This window comes from Alosa sapidissima, chromosome 5, assembly GCF_018492685.1.
Source record: "Alosa sapidissima isolate fAloSap1 chromosome 5, fAloSap1.pri, whole genome shotgun sequence".
Taxonomy (NCBI): Eukaryota; Metazoa; Chordata; class Actinopteri; order Clupeiformes; family Clupeidae; genus Alosa; species Alosa sapidissima.
In genome coordinates this window covers 25,103,805-25,119,680 of record NC_055961.1, presented here as the reverse complement: position 1 = coordinate 25,119,680, position 15,876 = coordinate 25,103,805, and the positions used below count along the sequence as shown (strand labels likewise).

General features: G+C 42.7%; 1 protein-coding gene across 20 annotated transcripts in view; it reads left to right on the top strand.

The window, feature by feature from the left end:
* The window catches only part of dlg2 (discs, large homolog 2 (Drosophila)), a 180,592-nt gene that overhangs the window by 13,262 nt on the left and 151,454 nt on the right, over positions 1-15,876 (top strand). For 19 of the 20 annotated variants that reach the window (XM_042092775.1, XM_042092779.1, XM_042092773.1 and 16 more), the window contains 2 exons: positions 1,858-2,009; positions 5,379-5,444. In XM_042092775.1, coding sequence (XP_041948709.1) covers positions 1,858-2,009; positions 5,379-5,444 — 218 coding nt within the window. Of the gene's footprint in view, positions 1-1,857; positions 2,010-5,378; positions 5,445-11,781; positions 12,159-15,876 lie in introns of those variants that run through there. The other variant, XM_042092790.1, reaches the window with a different exon arrangement.

The following is a 15,876-nucleotide window of genomic DNA, read 5'->3' as shown; positions in this document are numbered from 1 at the left end:
GGTTTATCCTTATTTTTGCCAGAACCCAATAAGATCATTTTCAAATATTGTAATAACTTGGTAAATATTTCCACCAATAACTGGGGGCCTAGCAGAGACCTAAGTAGATACTCATTGTGTTTCTACCTTCTTCTATTTGGGACTAAGCAGCAACGCTGGTTAGGGAGGGACATTGGGTTTCAATATTATTGAGGGCCAAGCAGTGCAAGTAAGTGTGCCAAATTGCAGTATTATTTACCATGCATTTCTAGAGCCTGTCATAGAATCCAATGGCAGAAGACAGAAGATGCATAACAATAACAAGAACAGGCAAAAGAAAAGAAAAGAAAAGGTAACAACTTTCCTGCTTGGCCCCCAATAGTGAAATTTGAGACATTATGTGTGTCTTCTCTGCTTGGCCATCATGAGAAAATGTAGACATACAATGGATGTCCACAAAGCTCAAAGCTTGGCCCCCAACTTGCGGTGGCTTGCTACTGAAACACTGAGCAAGTCATTACAGTATTGAGGAAATTATTACATTATTGCGTTCCCAAACTACAGGCCTTCAGCGTATTAGGTGAAGTTTAACTGTCCATTTGTTCACCATGCCACTCTGTCTGCATACCAGTCCAGCTGTGTTAGAGGCAGAAGCCCAGACAGTCCATAGTAAATGTGTAGGCTGCTCTCGAGTTGACATAAATATTTAGGGGTCTGCTCACTATCATACTCTATATGGTGGTGGCAGACCTTCAAACATGTCTTTGCTCTTGTAGTACACACAGTGGCCAGTGTCATGTAAAACTGAAAAAGAAAAAAAAAGAAAAGGTGGATTTTTCAAGCCTGGTTGATTTACTTTGGGGAAAAACACAAATAATTGTGTTCAAATTTCATTATATGTTTAAAAGGATAAAAAATTATACATCTCTTACATGTTTTTGTTTACCCGTCTGGATGGACCCTCTAATTTGTCAACACATTCATAAAAAAACACGTCAAACAAAGTGTCAACAGTCGATTATTATTCTACAGAGATTGTCAGTCCAGAATTTTTTCTGGCTTTCTGAAGCTTATGCTTATCAAGTCATTGTGAAAGCTGTGCAATAACTGAATTAAAGCCTAGGCAACGCTGCTGAGATCTTGACGTGTTAAGCCAGGGGCTACTTTATGCCAGACTACATTTCACGAGCCGAGTAGTGCTAAAGCTGTTCTATTTCAGGTGTTGGCTCCTCGAGCGACGACTTCGCCTAGCCCTCTCTGTTGCGTTTTGTGTCTTGGGCTGAACAAGCTGTTGCTCTCAGCCATTTTTTTACAGTGGTATTTAATAGGTAGTGTCTTTTGATTGGCATTTGAATTTGTTTATCTTTGCTGATTTAATAATTAAATGCATGCAAAATGAGTGTGAGAGTGGGTCTGTTTACATAAAAGACCTTTAGCAGAAGTCAATTTTTTTTCTGTCTGTTATTTTTGCTGCATTTCAGGCTTGATTCAGCATTGTTGTGCAAACACACACTTGCATTTAACCGGTGCAGACGTCCTATCAGTACCGGGTGCAGACAGAAGGAATGTGATTATGCTGCTGGACTCAGTGCATGACCTCCTGTGTGTCGCATTGGGAGGAGGACTTAGCTGAGGACTTACTGTTTTGGGGGTATTATTCAGACGTATTGCAAAAAAATTGTTGCCAACAAATCAATTCATTAAATTGCCCCCATTTCATTTGGGAGGTGGCCAATGGAGTACTTATGATGGGTTTTAATCCAAAGTCCCATTTACAGAGGGGATTGAAACCAGGAAAGTGTGGGTGTGTGTGCGTGTGCGTGTGCGTTGTCTCCTGCGGATAAACTCACAGGCTTGTCTTGTCTTTTTTTGGTGTAGATATCCAGGAGTTTTATGAAGCGACGCTGCTGAACTCCCACAAGAGCTGCGAGCAGAAGCTGGAGGAGGTCAACCACATGGCCGAGAAGTGGGAGAGCCCCAGCCCCGGCTCCCCTACGCCTGTGCTGCACCACGCCCATCCCACACAGGAGGTTAGACACTGGCCCCAGGCCACACTGGACCCCCCTCCCTGCAGTCTGCACATCAAAAGCTCAGAGTGTTAACATAACACTGACTCCCACTTGCACAAACGTGTGTTCACCTGTAGAATTGAAGCTCTAAAATGTGTAATGCTTTACTGGGCCAGTAACTTGGTCATAGTGGTACATTCTTTACAAATATGTAAATATTACGGTGTCATAATATGTTAGGTGCTACAAGTAGAGGTAAGCCCTATTTATTTAGTTCAGTTGATAATGACGATCATCATCAGTGAAGCAATGTCTATGATTTACTGTACAAATGTTCTGCAGGCCATTTTGAATCTTGCAGAACTGCTGTGTCTTATATGGGTAACCACTCAGCCTGAAGCTCTTATGGGAGTACAGCACTTAGTTAAAACTGACCTCCTTTGTGTGCCTTGTGCTTATTTACCTCAATGGGTCACCAGTGGGCTCTCTTGCTCTAGGAAAGCCTGTCCTGCCATTTGTGTGCAAATGCACCTTTCTGGATGTTGGTGAGTGGAAAGGCCCTTTTGACCTGTCGTAGCCAATGCCCAGACTTTAATGGGTCGGGAGTCTGCTAGTCGCTGTGTTTCGAGGAACTGCCTGTGATCTATGGGTCCCAAACAGGCCAGTGACATTCTAATTAAATGAAACGGATGGTGCTCCAGACCGGTTACGAATACAAAGAGCCTTATTTCAAAACCTGAAAAAATAGCATTCTTTTCTCTGCCTCTCAGACACCATTATAATGCATAATTGTCAAATAGAGGTCTTCTACACAGACTATGCTTGTATGGAATTATTGTAGCCTGTGTTTTATTATAAGTAGGCTAAGGCTTGCAGTTTAAAAAAAAAATAGCCTTTTTATTTTTTTATTTGCTTTTGTACAGTTCCATAACAAAACACTGTTTTTTTTTAATGAAATCGTAGTCATACATTAATTACACATTATGCATTTTATCTGTTCATTTTTCTGGCTTTCTTTTGTGAGACAGAGTGAATTTCCAGGTTTTATTTTGTGTCCATCCACTAGGGGGAAGCTAGCTCTTTGTGAAAAGTCTTTCTGCAACATCCTATGGTGAGACAGAGGATGCACCTTCTTATTTTGTTGGTCTAAGTTACCATCTTTATGTTCATCAATTCATGCTTGGCCTCCATTGTTAATTAGAATATATGATATAATATAATGTACAGGTATAACTTGATGTACCATCTTTGCAAGAATTTAACCTTTCCACTGATTTCAGTGGTATAGTGGTTAGCCATTAAGAATTGCTAGTTGCTAGATTGAGTGTTGCTAAATCAGCATGGTAGCCTATTGCTCTCCTTGCCTACTGTATACCATGGTAAGTGTTGGCTGTAAATATAATCTTTAAATCCTTAGTTGAGGACTGATTGGCCTGGTATATTTCACACTGGACCAATCAGATTAGGGAAGTGGATTAGATAATGGCAAAGAGCACCTCCCGTTATTTGAAAACCAGTTAACTGTATAATCTTGGCTGTGGATACGCAAAGATGTGGCTGTTGGATCGGTTTTATCAGAAGTTATGGATGTACTTTTGGATGTATTTGCTGAAACTTAAGCAGAAAGTCCTATCGGAGACCTTGCCTAGGGGAAAAGATGTTGTGGCTTCTTAAGCTGCTGGGTGTGGTAAGTTAATAGTGACCTGATCCAACCCCCTCTCATTGTGATTCTGCTCTGTGTTCAAAAGCAACGCCCCTAACTCAAGGAAATCCCTGCACTGCATGTCAAGAACATAGTGAATGGAATGGAAATTTGGGAGATAGCAACCCTGGGCATACCATCATGTATGATTGTATCCTATATGCCTTTTACATATATTGATGGCTTGGCTTTACCTTAATAGCATACCCTTGGTATATAAAACATGGCCTTGACATGTGGGAGGTTAAGTTGTTGGGCATGAACAAAGAAAGTGTGACTAGATATCTTCCAAGCTAGCAAGTCCAATTTAGGGACTGTGTCAGGACCTTTAGTCTCATTTGGTTTCTATTACATTCCCTGTTGACAAAACGGTTGTTAAATGACAGTGCTATATGGTGCTTCTGATTTGCTATGCTATTATTTCACTGGTAGCTGAAGAAGGATGATTCTATCTGTTTATTTATGAATCTGACTTACTACCAATACTGTTTGGTTAAAATGCTAACTATGGATACCATGCTACAGTAAAACAGAAGCTAAGTGTAAAGCTGCTTGTATTTTCCATTTCAATATGTGAAGTGTGGTATTAAAAAAAAAATGTATTCCTTTAAAACACTGAAGTAGCTTCACTTCCAGTTCATCTGGCTAGAAAAAAAGCAAAATGTAATCGCTTTTTTAACATACTGTACATTTTTTTATGTGTTTTTTTTGGACACATAATGATTTTTTACTCTAGAAAGACAGTGACCTTTGCTTCAACCAATTATCAACTTAATGTTCAGGAAGGGACGTCAACATTGATGATCAGTTTTCTTCAACACCAGAGCATACAGTCTGGCTCCTCACTTATGCTGACTTGCATATACTATTTGCACCGACCCTTATACATAAAAAAGAAGCCCATTTGGACACAGTTTTGTTCTGGCATTGCGTGTGTACACATAGCAAAAATAGCTCTGGTGGCAAAAAAGGTGGATAAATAGCGGGGGAGTTAAGTAGCTGGGGATCAGCTGGAGGATTAGACCAGTCCCGCGGTGATTGGCAGCCCGGAATACTACTGTGACTGTCTTCTTCCCTGCTTCTTGCACCCGCCGGGCCACTCATTTGATTCCCTACGCCAACACTCCTCCGTTCGGGAGGCAGTCCTAGTCCCTGTGTGCTGCGTGGTCCGTCCAAAGTCTGGCCAGCCTCACCAAGCTTCTTCTCCTGGCTGAATGTGTGCTCTCATTGCATTGTGTTATATAACACACACCTCAGAGTTGTGTCTGTGAAGAATCAGCCGGAAGAGTCTGGACACGGCTGTGGGCAACGTGTCTGTTTGATTTCACCCCCCTCCCCTGCTGCTCATTTGTCTTCTCAGCACATTGTAATCTGAGAGAATATGTGTTGATTGCTACTGCAATTTCTGTCCTAAAATGAAATCAATATGTCCTCATGTGTGTCCTGCTTTAAACAATACAAATAGTAGCCCTTATCATTTGTATTTGTTTATTAGTAGATTTACAGTATATGAACTCTGGTAGAATGCAGCCAGTCTATCACTGACCAAGGCTATAGATGTAAACTAATGCATTTAATCATTGTTTCACCATATATTGTAACATATTTAAACCAAGTAGGTGAGGAAACTAATGGGCAACACTTACAGCTCAGATGTACTGAATTGTTTTGTTTCTCTCACCTTGCAGCAGACGGAGTCTAGTAGCACAGACTTAAATGAGAAAGCAGAGGCCGAGAGCAGCGCAGCCACAGAGGTGAGTTATGCTGCCTTCCCATCAGCCCCAAACTGAGCACTACTAAGAATGCAATACTGAAGTCACACCTCAAAGACCACACACACACACACACACACACACACACACACACACTCACTCACACACTCACACACTCACACACTCACACACTCACTCACTCACTCACTCACTCACTCACTCACTCACTCACTCACTCACTCACTCACTCACTCACACACACACACACACACCCACACTCATATCCTCCTTTGGAACAGCTCATTGTTTGGTTTATTTCACATCTTTCTGAAAAGGACAGACTCTCATTTGGATTAGCGCTGGGAGAGAAAAAACTGTCATAATCTTAATGACCTGTTTTGGTCGATTTTTGGTGTTTCAATATTATTTGCATCTCATTTTGTTTATAGAACAGAGATGCTATTCACAATTGTATCATGCTACCAGACAGCGCAGACTCTTGTTACATGAGTCTTTGTGAGCGTATGTGTACTGTATGTGTCCCTCCATGAAGCACTCCGCTGCTCTCTGGGCGTTGAGTCTGGAGCCTGTTTTAGCTCACCTGTTCTGAGAGCAGTCCGGCGCGGTGCTCGCCGATGACAGCTCGCTGTGAGAGGTGCAGCTCTCTCCCAGCGCTCTGAGTACCACACTAATTACTGCTATGGTCTAATCAGACAACGAGCTGAACATTTCTTAACAGAGTTTAAGGAGGAAAGGAACCTCTTATTTCCATTTCAAGTGGTTTTCACACAGGCCTGTCAAGTGGAGTTGGAATTTGCTTCATTTTAAAGCATTTGTAGAGCGTGTCTGTGTAGAGCATGTCTACAAAAGAATTTGTGCTTTGACCATTGAGATTCCTGCTTCTTTAGCAACAATAGAATCCCATAGTTTCAGTGGCAATTCAACCTCTAAAGGCAAATACATGAGGTTTTCCCACAAGTGGACGAGTTGAGGATTACCTCATTTTGAAGCACTTCTAGTGCATGCATGTCTACAAAAGGTGTTGTGCTTTAACGTTGAAGAGACCCATACTTCTTCAGTAAACCAGATTGATTGAATACATTGAATTAAATGTGTTCCCACCTGTTTCTAAGTCAAGTGAAGTCAAGTTGTATGCTGCAGTTTCAGTTCTAATTGACTATGAGGGCAAATGCATGTCTAGAGCCTGGCACTGTACTGCGTGACCGTGGTCTTCTGTGGTCCTTCTGATTGGTCGGGTCTCGGCTCCACTCTTCCCCGTGTGCTGGGCTCTAACGATGGAGAAGGCCGGTGTGTGTGAGCTGCAGTTGAGCTTTTTGGGAGATGTGTTTCCGCTCCCCTGCTCTCCTCGCGATGGGGAAGGTGGCGGGATCAGCAGTAATTGCCAGCAGTCGCCCACACAGTCAGCTCACCGACACCTTTAGTGATTCTCTCTCTCTCTCTCTTTCTCTCACACACACACATACGCACGCACACACACACAAACACACACCAGCCAGACATTTACTCTCAGACTCCAGGGAAACTAATGAGCTGTGTGCAGTAGGCTGGGAATATAGTTTGGTTTACAGGGTTTGAGGAGGAAAAACCTTGAAAAAAAACTTTTTTCCTCAAATTCATATCATATTAGCCTGCAAATAATCATTGATACTCGATTGTGCTTGATACTCACTTGATAATGCAAATATTACTACAAATAGTTGCTTGAAATAACATTACACATTGCATATTACTTATTGCGTCATACTGTATATTGGGCTGACCTCAAACTATAAAAAGTATTTCTTTTGAGCAGGTGCTTAACAAATGTTTTAATATAACATATATTATAGTAGATTTATGTTTTATCCATGGATGATGGCCTTGTTTGATGGAGCAGTTGTAGTAGCTTCAGGGCAAAGAGGATTTAGCATGGCAGCACCTACAATGGGAGCAAGCGCTTTATTGGTTCAGGATCATAAGAGTGGGACCGGGCCAGTGTCATGAAATGAGAGTTGGGCAGCTCATTGTTCTGCTGCAGTGGGTCTGCAGCCACGCTAAGCCAAGCTAAGCTGCAGTACTGTTACTTCCCCCTTGGGCATGCACTGAGGCTGCTTTCTATCCAGTAGAAATATAAAGACAATCAACTTCCATTGCCGTCAAACAGTATTATATCCTAAAGTAGTTGATTGGTATACAGCAAGCTTGATCATATGTATTGGCTTTGTGTTCAAGGAAAACTAATAGAGCATAGGTGACACCATCAATTACACTTGTCCAAATGGTATGCATTACCTTGCATATCACAACTCACAAAGCAAGTTTAATACGTTTTCTTACTTTAAAACAATTGCACAAAATTAGGTGATGAGTTGAAAAGTACACTAGTATTGTACAGTGCAAAATTGGCAAGGTTTGACTGTAAGATGATATTGATGAATATTTTTGTCAGGATAATGACATCTAGTATGGAGAATACATGCATCTGTGCTTAAAGGTTGTATAAGCGATTTCAAGCCCAAAAAAGACCCAAACATAAATGATCACATTCATCTAATCTTTCCTAACGATCCGCTAGCTGCCTGCCCCATAAGCAGGCCGTCAAAAAACCTTGTCTCTGTAGGCAGCCTAGGCTCCGAGATCTGTACACAAAAACAATTGCTACCAACAAGGGTTGGCAACCCCTCAAAAGCAAAACAAAGTGTTTCAACCAATAACCGACAAAATGCACGTTTAGGAGAGTTTTAATTGCACGGGAGGGAGGGGGAGGGAGTAGCGAGCTAGCTCTGTTTTGTTTGAACATCAACAGAAGTGACGTATCCCCACTATCGCTGATACAACCTTTAAGGTTGATCAAATGAAGTCTTCTAGGCCGACTTTGTTATTTGCCTTCCAAGAACAGGTCAAACGTTACATTTGACTGGTATGAGACAAACATCTGTCCAAACAGACAAGACATGTTATGTACAATGTACATGTTAATGTCAAAGCATGACTTTGTTTTATGAACCTTTGACCAATAGGCCATTAGGTTTAGTTTTTTTTATGTTTGAGGCAAATGTGGAACGCAATAGGCAAGTAATGGTTGGACGGAATGTTATGCTTTCATATAGCGTGCAGATATTTAATGAAACAATGAAAGCAGTCAGTTAAACTGAAATTTCTTCATAAGGCCAGAGGGCCACAAGTCACAGAGTGCATAAATACTACACACACACACACACACACACACACACACACATACACACACACACGCACACACAGCAAGTATGCCAATATGTGTAGGCATACTGAATTATGCATATTGTTTGGTGGTAGTGTTTTTCTTTCGTCCAGAACTATAGTCACTGCACTGCATAATAAATAGGCTGTGTAGTTCTTTTTGGGGCAGTGCTTGTTTGAATTGTGGGTATTTATGAATTGTGGGTATTTTCACAAATGAGTCTACTAAAGGCTTTATTTTACCTTACAGAGCACTGTAAAACTCTGTTTGAATAATTAACAATATAAAAGTATGTGTAGAATTGTTTTCATGTGTCCCAGAAAATAGTGTTAATAATGCCATTGCCATTATTCCATTGATGGAAAGAGGGTAAGATCATCATTCAATGTTATTTTCTAAGAAATGCGTAACCACTTGTGTGGATGAGTCTACAGTTGATGATTTAGGTGGTCTACGTTGATCTCGCTGTGAATACCATCTTATTGGAACCCGTAACTTTTCCACTGCTTAAAAGAAAGGGCAGTGCAAAGGAAGTTAAAGCATTCTGGCTCCATAATGTGATCACGGAAAGCCGCTCTGAGATCCATCTGTTGGATAGCTTAGCCGGTTCCTCATGTCGTCGCACAGAAGTCCTAGTGCGGCGCTCCCGTCATGTACACAGATGAAAGCTGTAATAAAAGTGCTGTTGTGTGAAGAAGTGCGGCTTGACGACGTGGTGCTGTACAGACAGAAGGTAGGGTAAACACACGGCTGGGGCAAACAACAGGGAGAATGTTAATGCAGTAAGGAATTCAGTGCCGTCGCACCGGAGATCATTTAGGTGACTGCTGTTATGGCATGTGGTGTGTTGGAGTGTGTGTGTGAGTACATAGCTTTGAGGGAAGATGCAACTGTTGCTCTGATGTGACATGACGGCTGAATTCATTTTTGGACTAGGATATGTTGGCTTTGTATACAATTCTATAAGCAGGAATATTGAATGGGTATAGATAGATGGAAGGAACTGACATGCTTTCTAATGTAATAGGCAGTAGTACCCTCCTGCTGAATTTTGTCAGTGTGTATTTATCAACATATCCCTGTGCTGGGCCATATTGTGTTATTTATTTATTTATTTGTTTATTTATTTATTATTCTGATAATACATTATCTAGATAGATTTAATTGTTGCAGTTTGTAGCAGGTCTTGTACATGTACAATTTTGTTAACATTTTATTTAACGTTTCATTTACTTGAAATAGTTTGAGCTACAGTATATGATTCTTGAAAGCCCTTCCCTGGATATTAGACAATTTCACATCAGTTAATTAAACAATACAGTTAAATCATAATACCTCATAAAAAAACAGCTTTATATTGTATCCTATTGTATATTGCTTTTTGACAAAGGTTCTTCCCTTTCATTTCTTTTTCTTTTTCTTGTCCATCAGTGATTTAGTAGAATGCTGTGTTCCTTGATTAAGTAGCTCTGACCAGACAGATGCTTGTTGGCCAGGTGTCCATGGGGGTGTCCCACTGAGTGACCTGGAAGTAGCCTTCTCCCTGAAATGGCAGCTGCGTGCAAGCACCTGGCTCTTGACCAGTGATTTCCAATTATGTTTTGTTTGCTTCAGTGTGGCTAAATGACCAAATGATTTGCAACTTTTGGGGCTGAGATGAGATGAGATGAGATGTGGTGAGGTGAGATGAGGGGTGTGTGTGTGTGTGTGTACATACATTCTAACTGGCTGGTACATGCTGTCCCCAACCCCCCCCCCCCCCCCGTATTTATTTGATTACTTTCAGCTAATTAATCGGGTGTTATATCTTACTGCTATTGTACGTTTGAAAACCAGTCTCATTCCATCACCCGTGCTGCTGTTTGTATTGGTCTTGAGTCATGTGTGCGTGTGAATGGGGCTGAAGCAGCAGCAGCAGCAGCAGCGGTAGCAGTAGGTTGAGCCCACCTCAGTATGATTCACACACAGAGCCCCAGAGTCCAGCTCTGCAGCAGCAGCCACAGCTCTGCACGCGGCTGGGAGGGGCTCTGGCACGCTCTCTCTCTCTCTCTTTCTCTCTCTCGCTCTCTCTCTCTCACGCTCTAACTCTCTCTCTCTCTTTCTCTCTCGTTCTCTCACGCTCTAACTCTCTCTCTCTCTCATTCTTGCTCTGAGTCTCTCTCGTTCTCTCATGCTCTAACTCTCTCTCTCTCTCTCATTCTTGCTCTGACTCTCTCTCTCTCTCCCTCTTACTCTCTATTCTCTTTCTCACTTTTGCTCTCTGACTCTCTTTCTTACTCACTCTCTCACACACTGACTCTTTCTCTCTGTGGGAGGAATCAAATCACCATCGATTTCTCTCACAACTGCAGTTCAGGAAACGGTGAAGACCATCACTAGTGTAAGAATGGTGCACTTGGATAATTAGTATCATTTGGAAAGAGCCATGTATGTCTATTATGACTAGTTTGGGTCCTTATCCCTTCAATCCTTTTAATCCTGACCCATTCTTCCCCTCTTGAAATGAAATGAATCCTTGGTTGCAATTAGCACTATAAATGTATAGTTTTTGCAATATCACCTAATTTTTTTGATTGGGTGAATTATCAGAATAAATAACTTTGTTTTAAGAAGTTAATCTGTACACACTTAAAACTCACTAAATATCGCAAGGGCACAAAGGTACCTGAGATATTAAGTCAGTTTCACGTCATATATAAAGTCAGTCTTTAGCTGACTTTATTTGTGTGTCAAATATATCTATTTTATACCCAGAGAAAAACTAATTTGTTTGTTGAAAATGTAGATCCTGTGTATGTCAGCAAAGTCTGAAATGATCACACCCACACATACACCCACACTCACACCCCCACACCCCTACGCCCCCACACACACTTTATTAAAGAGCTTTATTAGCAGTCTGAGGCATCAGCATTGCGACCATGGCTGTGTTGTGTGGCGTCTGAGAGTGAGGCTGGTCAGAGAGACCCTGATTCTTTCCGCTCAGCCGCCCATTTCAGCTGTTCAGCATCACTAGTGCATCTCTCTTCCCCCCGCCACTCTGTGCAGTCGCTCGCTCGTGCGCACGGGAGAGAGAGAGAGAGAGAGAGAGAGAGAGAGAGAGAGAGAGAAAAGAGACGAGAGAGGAGACGAGAGGAGAGGAGCGGAGAGGAGCGAGGAAGGAAGGAATGCTCTGGCATAAAAGCAGCCCAGTCCTAACCCAGCCAGAGCCGTTCAGTTCTGCGCTGGGAGATGTGTGTGAGTGTGCTGGACTTTGAGATCGTGCTAAGGAACAGGAGCAGGAAGAGAAACATGCGAGGCTGTGGTGCTGAGGAGGAGCACTCCTGTTTCTCAGAGGGGGGCTGTATCCACTAGCTTGTCTGTGTGCCTTTCTTCCGTGGTGGCTTACTACTCCCCATCCTCCTCTTCTCCCCCCCCCCCCCCACACACCTCTCCATCCTCCCTTGTCTTGTTAATTTGGTGGTGATGAATACAAGAATCGGTTGAGCTTTTTTTTTCTGCCCAGAATGGATTGTCTGTGTATTGTCACAACTAAGGTAAGGAACAGAGTGTGTGTCTGTGTGTGTCTGTGTGTGTGTGTGTGTGTGTTTGCGAGAGAGGGAATGGAGAGAGTGGGGCTGTATGTGTGAGCGGGGCCATGAGAAGGAGTGAGAGAGAGAGCGTGAGGGAAGAACCCCGTCTCTCCCTGTCCGTTCCAGTGGTGTCTCTGCATGTCTTCCATTCCGTGTCTGAAGGATGTGTCTGTGAATCACCAACACTCATCCTCCATCCATGTACATTGTCCCCCCCCCCCCCGCCGTCTTGTCGTTACGTTTAAATGGGAAATGAAATGCCTTTCTTTGAAAAGTAATTACATGCATTGCTTTTTATTGTGTGCTTTCTTTCTTTTTTTTTTAAGTATATTTTTTGGGCTTTTTATGCCTTTAATTAGATAGGATAGTGGAGATTGACAGGAAGTGAGTGGGAGAGAGAGTCGGGGTGGGATCCGGAAAGGACCACGGGGCGGGAATCGAACCCGGGTCGCCGGCATACGGTGCAGGTGCCCCAGCCAGTCGCGCCACTGCTGGGGCCTAATGTGTGCTTTCTATACCCCCCTTCCCCTTGTGTGTATAAGTTGTGTGCATCCGTCAGTATCAGTCTGCGTCTCTGTGATCTATTTCAGCCGAGCGGGCTGTAAAGGGGGCTTAACCCCCTCTGCGGCTGTGTCCGTTGAGATGTCGTGTCAGAACTTGCCGGAAAACTTCAGACCGCTGCAGCTGATAATGAGACTCTTTGAAAGCCCTGCGCTGTTATAATTGATGTGGAGCCAAAGGCTAGTCACTGAGCTGAGAGACTGTTTGGAAAAGCACTGTCTCACTGTTGGGGGACCTTGGGTTCACAATCATTTATTGTGTGCTGGGGGATTAGTTTTGTTCTAGAACAGTGTTTCTCAAACTTTTTCAGACGAAGGACCACTTAACCAATAAAAAAGAAACCTAGCTTAAAAAAAAAAAAAAAGATTAGACCTACTTCAACAGTATATTAGCTTACACAATAGGCCTACTCACTGAACACCTTGCTTATTGTCTTTGCACTTTACTTATTGTGTCAGAGGATTCATATGATTTAAACTGGCATGTCTTACATAGACAGTGTTGCAGAACCATTTGGATTTACATACAAGTTGGTTCAATATTGCAAACAACTCATCTATATTATTTTTTACCAATAAAAATAATATGCTCACGGACCACTTGGGATAGCTTGCGGAACACCAGTGGTCCCCGGACCACACTTTGAGAAACACTGTTCTAGAACAATTGTTTTCGATGCTGTGTGTTGAGTCAGTGTACACACACACACACACACACTTTTTAAAGAATGGGTGTTTTGTGGAAGCTTTTTCTCATATTTAAATGTTATTGAAGCTATAGCAGTGTCTAGTAATAGGTGATTGAAGACCATGGGTGTCTGTTAGAATAGGGTGCCTATTCCAATCCCACATTGACAACTTTTAGTTGCTCCTTTGGTCTTCTAGCTGTGTGTTTCTGTGTGTTTGTTTGCGCCCCAAATAATTCCGGTGTTCATACATAGACCTGGCAAACACACAGAGACTGTCTTGGGCCGAGCTATAAACAGTCCAAGCCAAGCAACATGGTGCCTCAGGAGCATAGCAGTGAGGGGTGTGATTCGATTGGCTGTTAAGCTCAAATATCAGCTAACTTTTCCAAAACTGAATCCCCCATTGGACATGGCATCTGTAGTCATTCTTCTGCTCATGCTTTTGAAATGCTCGAAAGCTGCTCCTCTTCCCCGTAAAGGAGAGATCCTACAGAGTAGTGCGTTGACTTTCTTTCTCCTCCCTTTGCTCCGTGTTACACCCTTATTTGATACACTTGTTCCCAGAAGAGGGATATTACGTCATGGTTGACAACGTTCTGGTCCACTCATTGTGCTGATTGCTGCCTTAAAAGCATGCTGAAATATTCATGGCGATTTGCATGCCTTGTTAAACGTGTTGGGGATGCTCGGCTGAGATTTATGTTGGCTGTAATGGTCCGTCGTCTGGATAATGAATTCCGAGTGATGTCATGGTGCTCGATGCAGTTTCAGAATGATGTGTACTATAGTCATTTATTTCCCAGCGTGTGTAGTGTGGTTATTGTCTAACCATCAGGCTCACTTTTGCCAACGTTTGGCTCACTTTTGACTCAAATGTGACTCAGTCACTTTGTTTCATGCACTTAGTGGTAGTTTCCACTCATCGTTGCTCATATGATTGTCAGCCCACTCATGGTCCCTGTCATGGTCTGCTGAGAGGCAGCTGTTAGAGCTTCTGTACATCTGGCCAGGTGGTGTTAGCCGTACAGTCTTTAACTAGACCTCAAAAGAGTGTGGTTTTAGACGTCTCACTTTGTCCCAATAGCCCAATGGTCTCAGAAAACTGCTAGCATTGCTGATGGGTCTGCTTGTCTGTCACAGTAAATAACCAGACATCAGCCAAGGCCAAATACCCAGCCCCACCTTGCAGTGTTATAGAAAGTGAAACTAAATTCCTGGATCTGCCTCTTCATTCAGATCCGCTCCAAAATGTAATGGGTTCTCTCTTGGCGCACACCACATTACTACACCAGTCTTGAAAATTGGGCTGGTAATTTTTGCATCGTAACTGACAAACAAAACAAACAAGCAAACAAACTACTCTGAAAACATCACTCCCCTGGCAGAGGTGAAAATGAGAGGAAGTTGGTGACGTTCCAACGCCATGTATGAGGTCATGCTGTATCTCAGTGTATTGCAGGTGTGTGAGGGGGAGTGGGAGGAGGAGGCCTGTGTGTCTCCTGTGTGCCTGCCTGTGTTTTTGAGGGGTTACTGAAGCCCAGAGGGGTTGACTCTCCCCGGTTGAGGCTCATTATCATATGCCTTCGGCGACACCGATAGATGACAGTGGGCCGACTCGTTGGAGGAGATTTAGTTTTATCACGGCTTTGTGTGTGTGTGTGTGTGTGTGTGTGTGTGTGTGTGTGGGGGGGGGGGTGGGCACAGCTTGCTCCTGTGCCCTGTGAGCTGTAGGTGTTATCTGTGCTGTGCTGAGATGCATGATGGTTAATATTTCAGCAGTCCCATGTAAAGCCTGGCCTCTCTTATGTCCGGTTTTAGCCTGACTGGGAGGCTGACTGGTTGTAGTGTTGCCATGTTTTTCTGTGTTCCCCCGTCAACTTTTTGACTCCAAACATATTACTTAACGCTCTGGTGATGCTCCAGTACAAATAGTTTTGGGTGGGATCGATATGTTAATAGTGCTATATCTTCTTTTGCTTTCTCCTCAGACTTTGTAGGAAATCAAAATTGCTAAATGGATAAAGGGAAGTGTTTGTGTTTTTATGTACTCTCTCGCAGCCTTTGTTTTATGCCCTGTTTGCACCCAAGAATTTTTAGATTTTCTGCTTTGATGTGAGGAGCCAACAAAGGAGGCTATTTTGGTCCACGTGTAAGATGCAGTCGAATGTGAGTCTGATGTGTGGGTTTCCTTTTTCGAGACAAATCTTTTTGGGAGACTCTAATTTACAGTTATTGCTGTGTCTTCCTAAAGTGACTAGTGGAAGTGCTCTTGATTCCTAGTGTGAATTTTTTTAAGGTATTTTTGGAAGCTCTTGGTCATTTTCACTTGGAACTTCTACTGTAAAATCAAGGGCCAAAAAGTGAGGGAATCCTATTTAAGGTGTTCACCTGGCATGCTTGGTACAATTTCTCTTCATCAGAGGTGATGGTGAT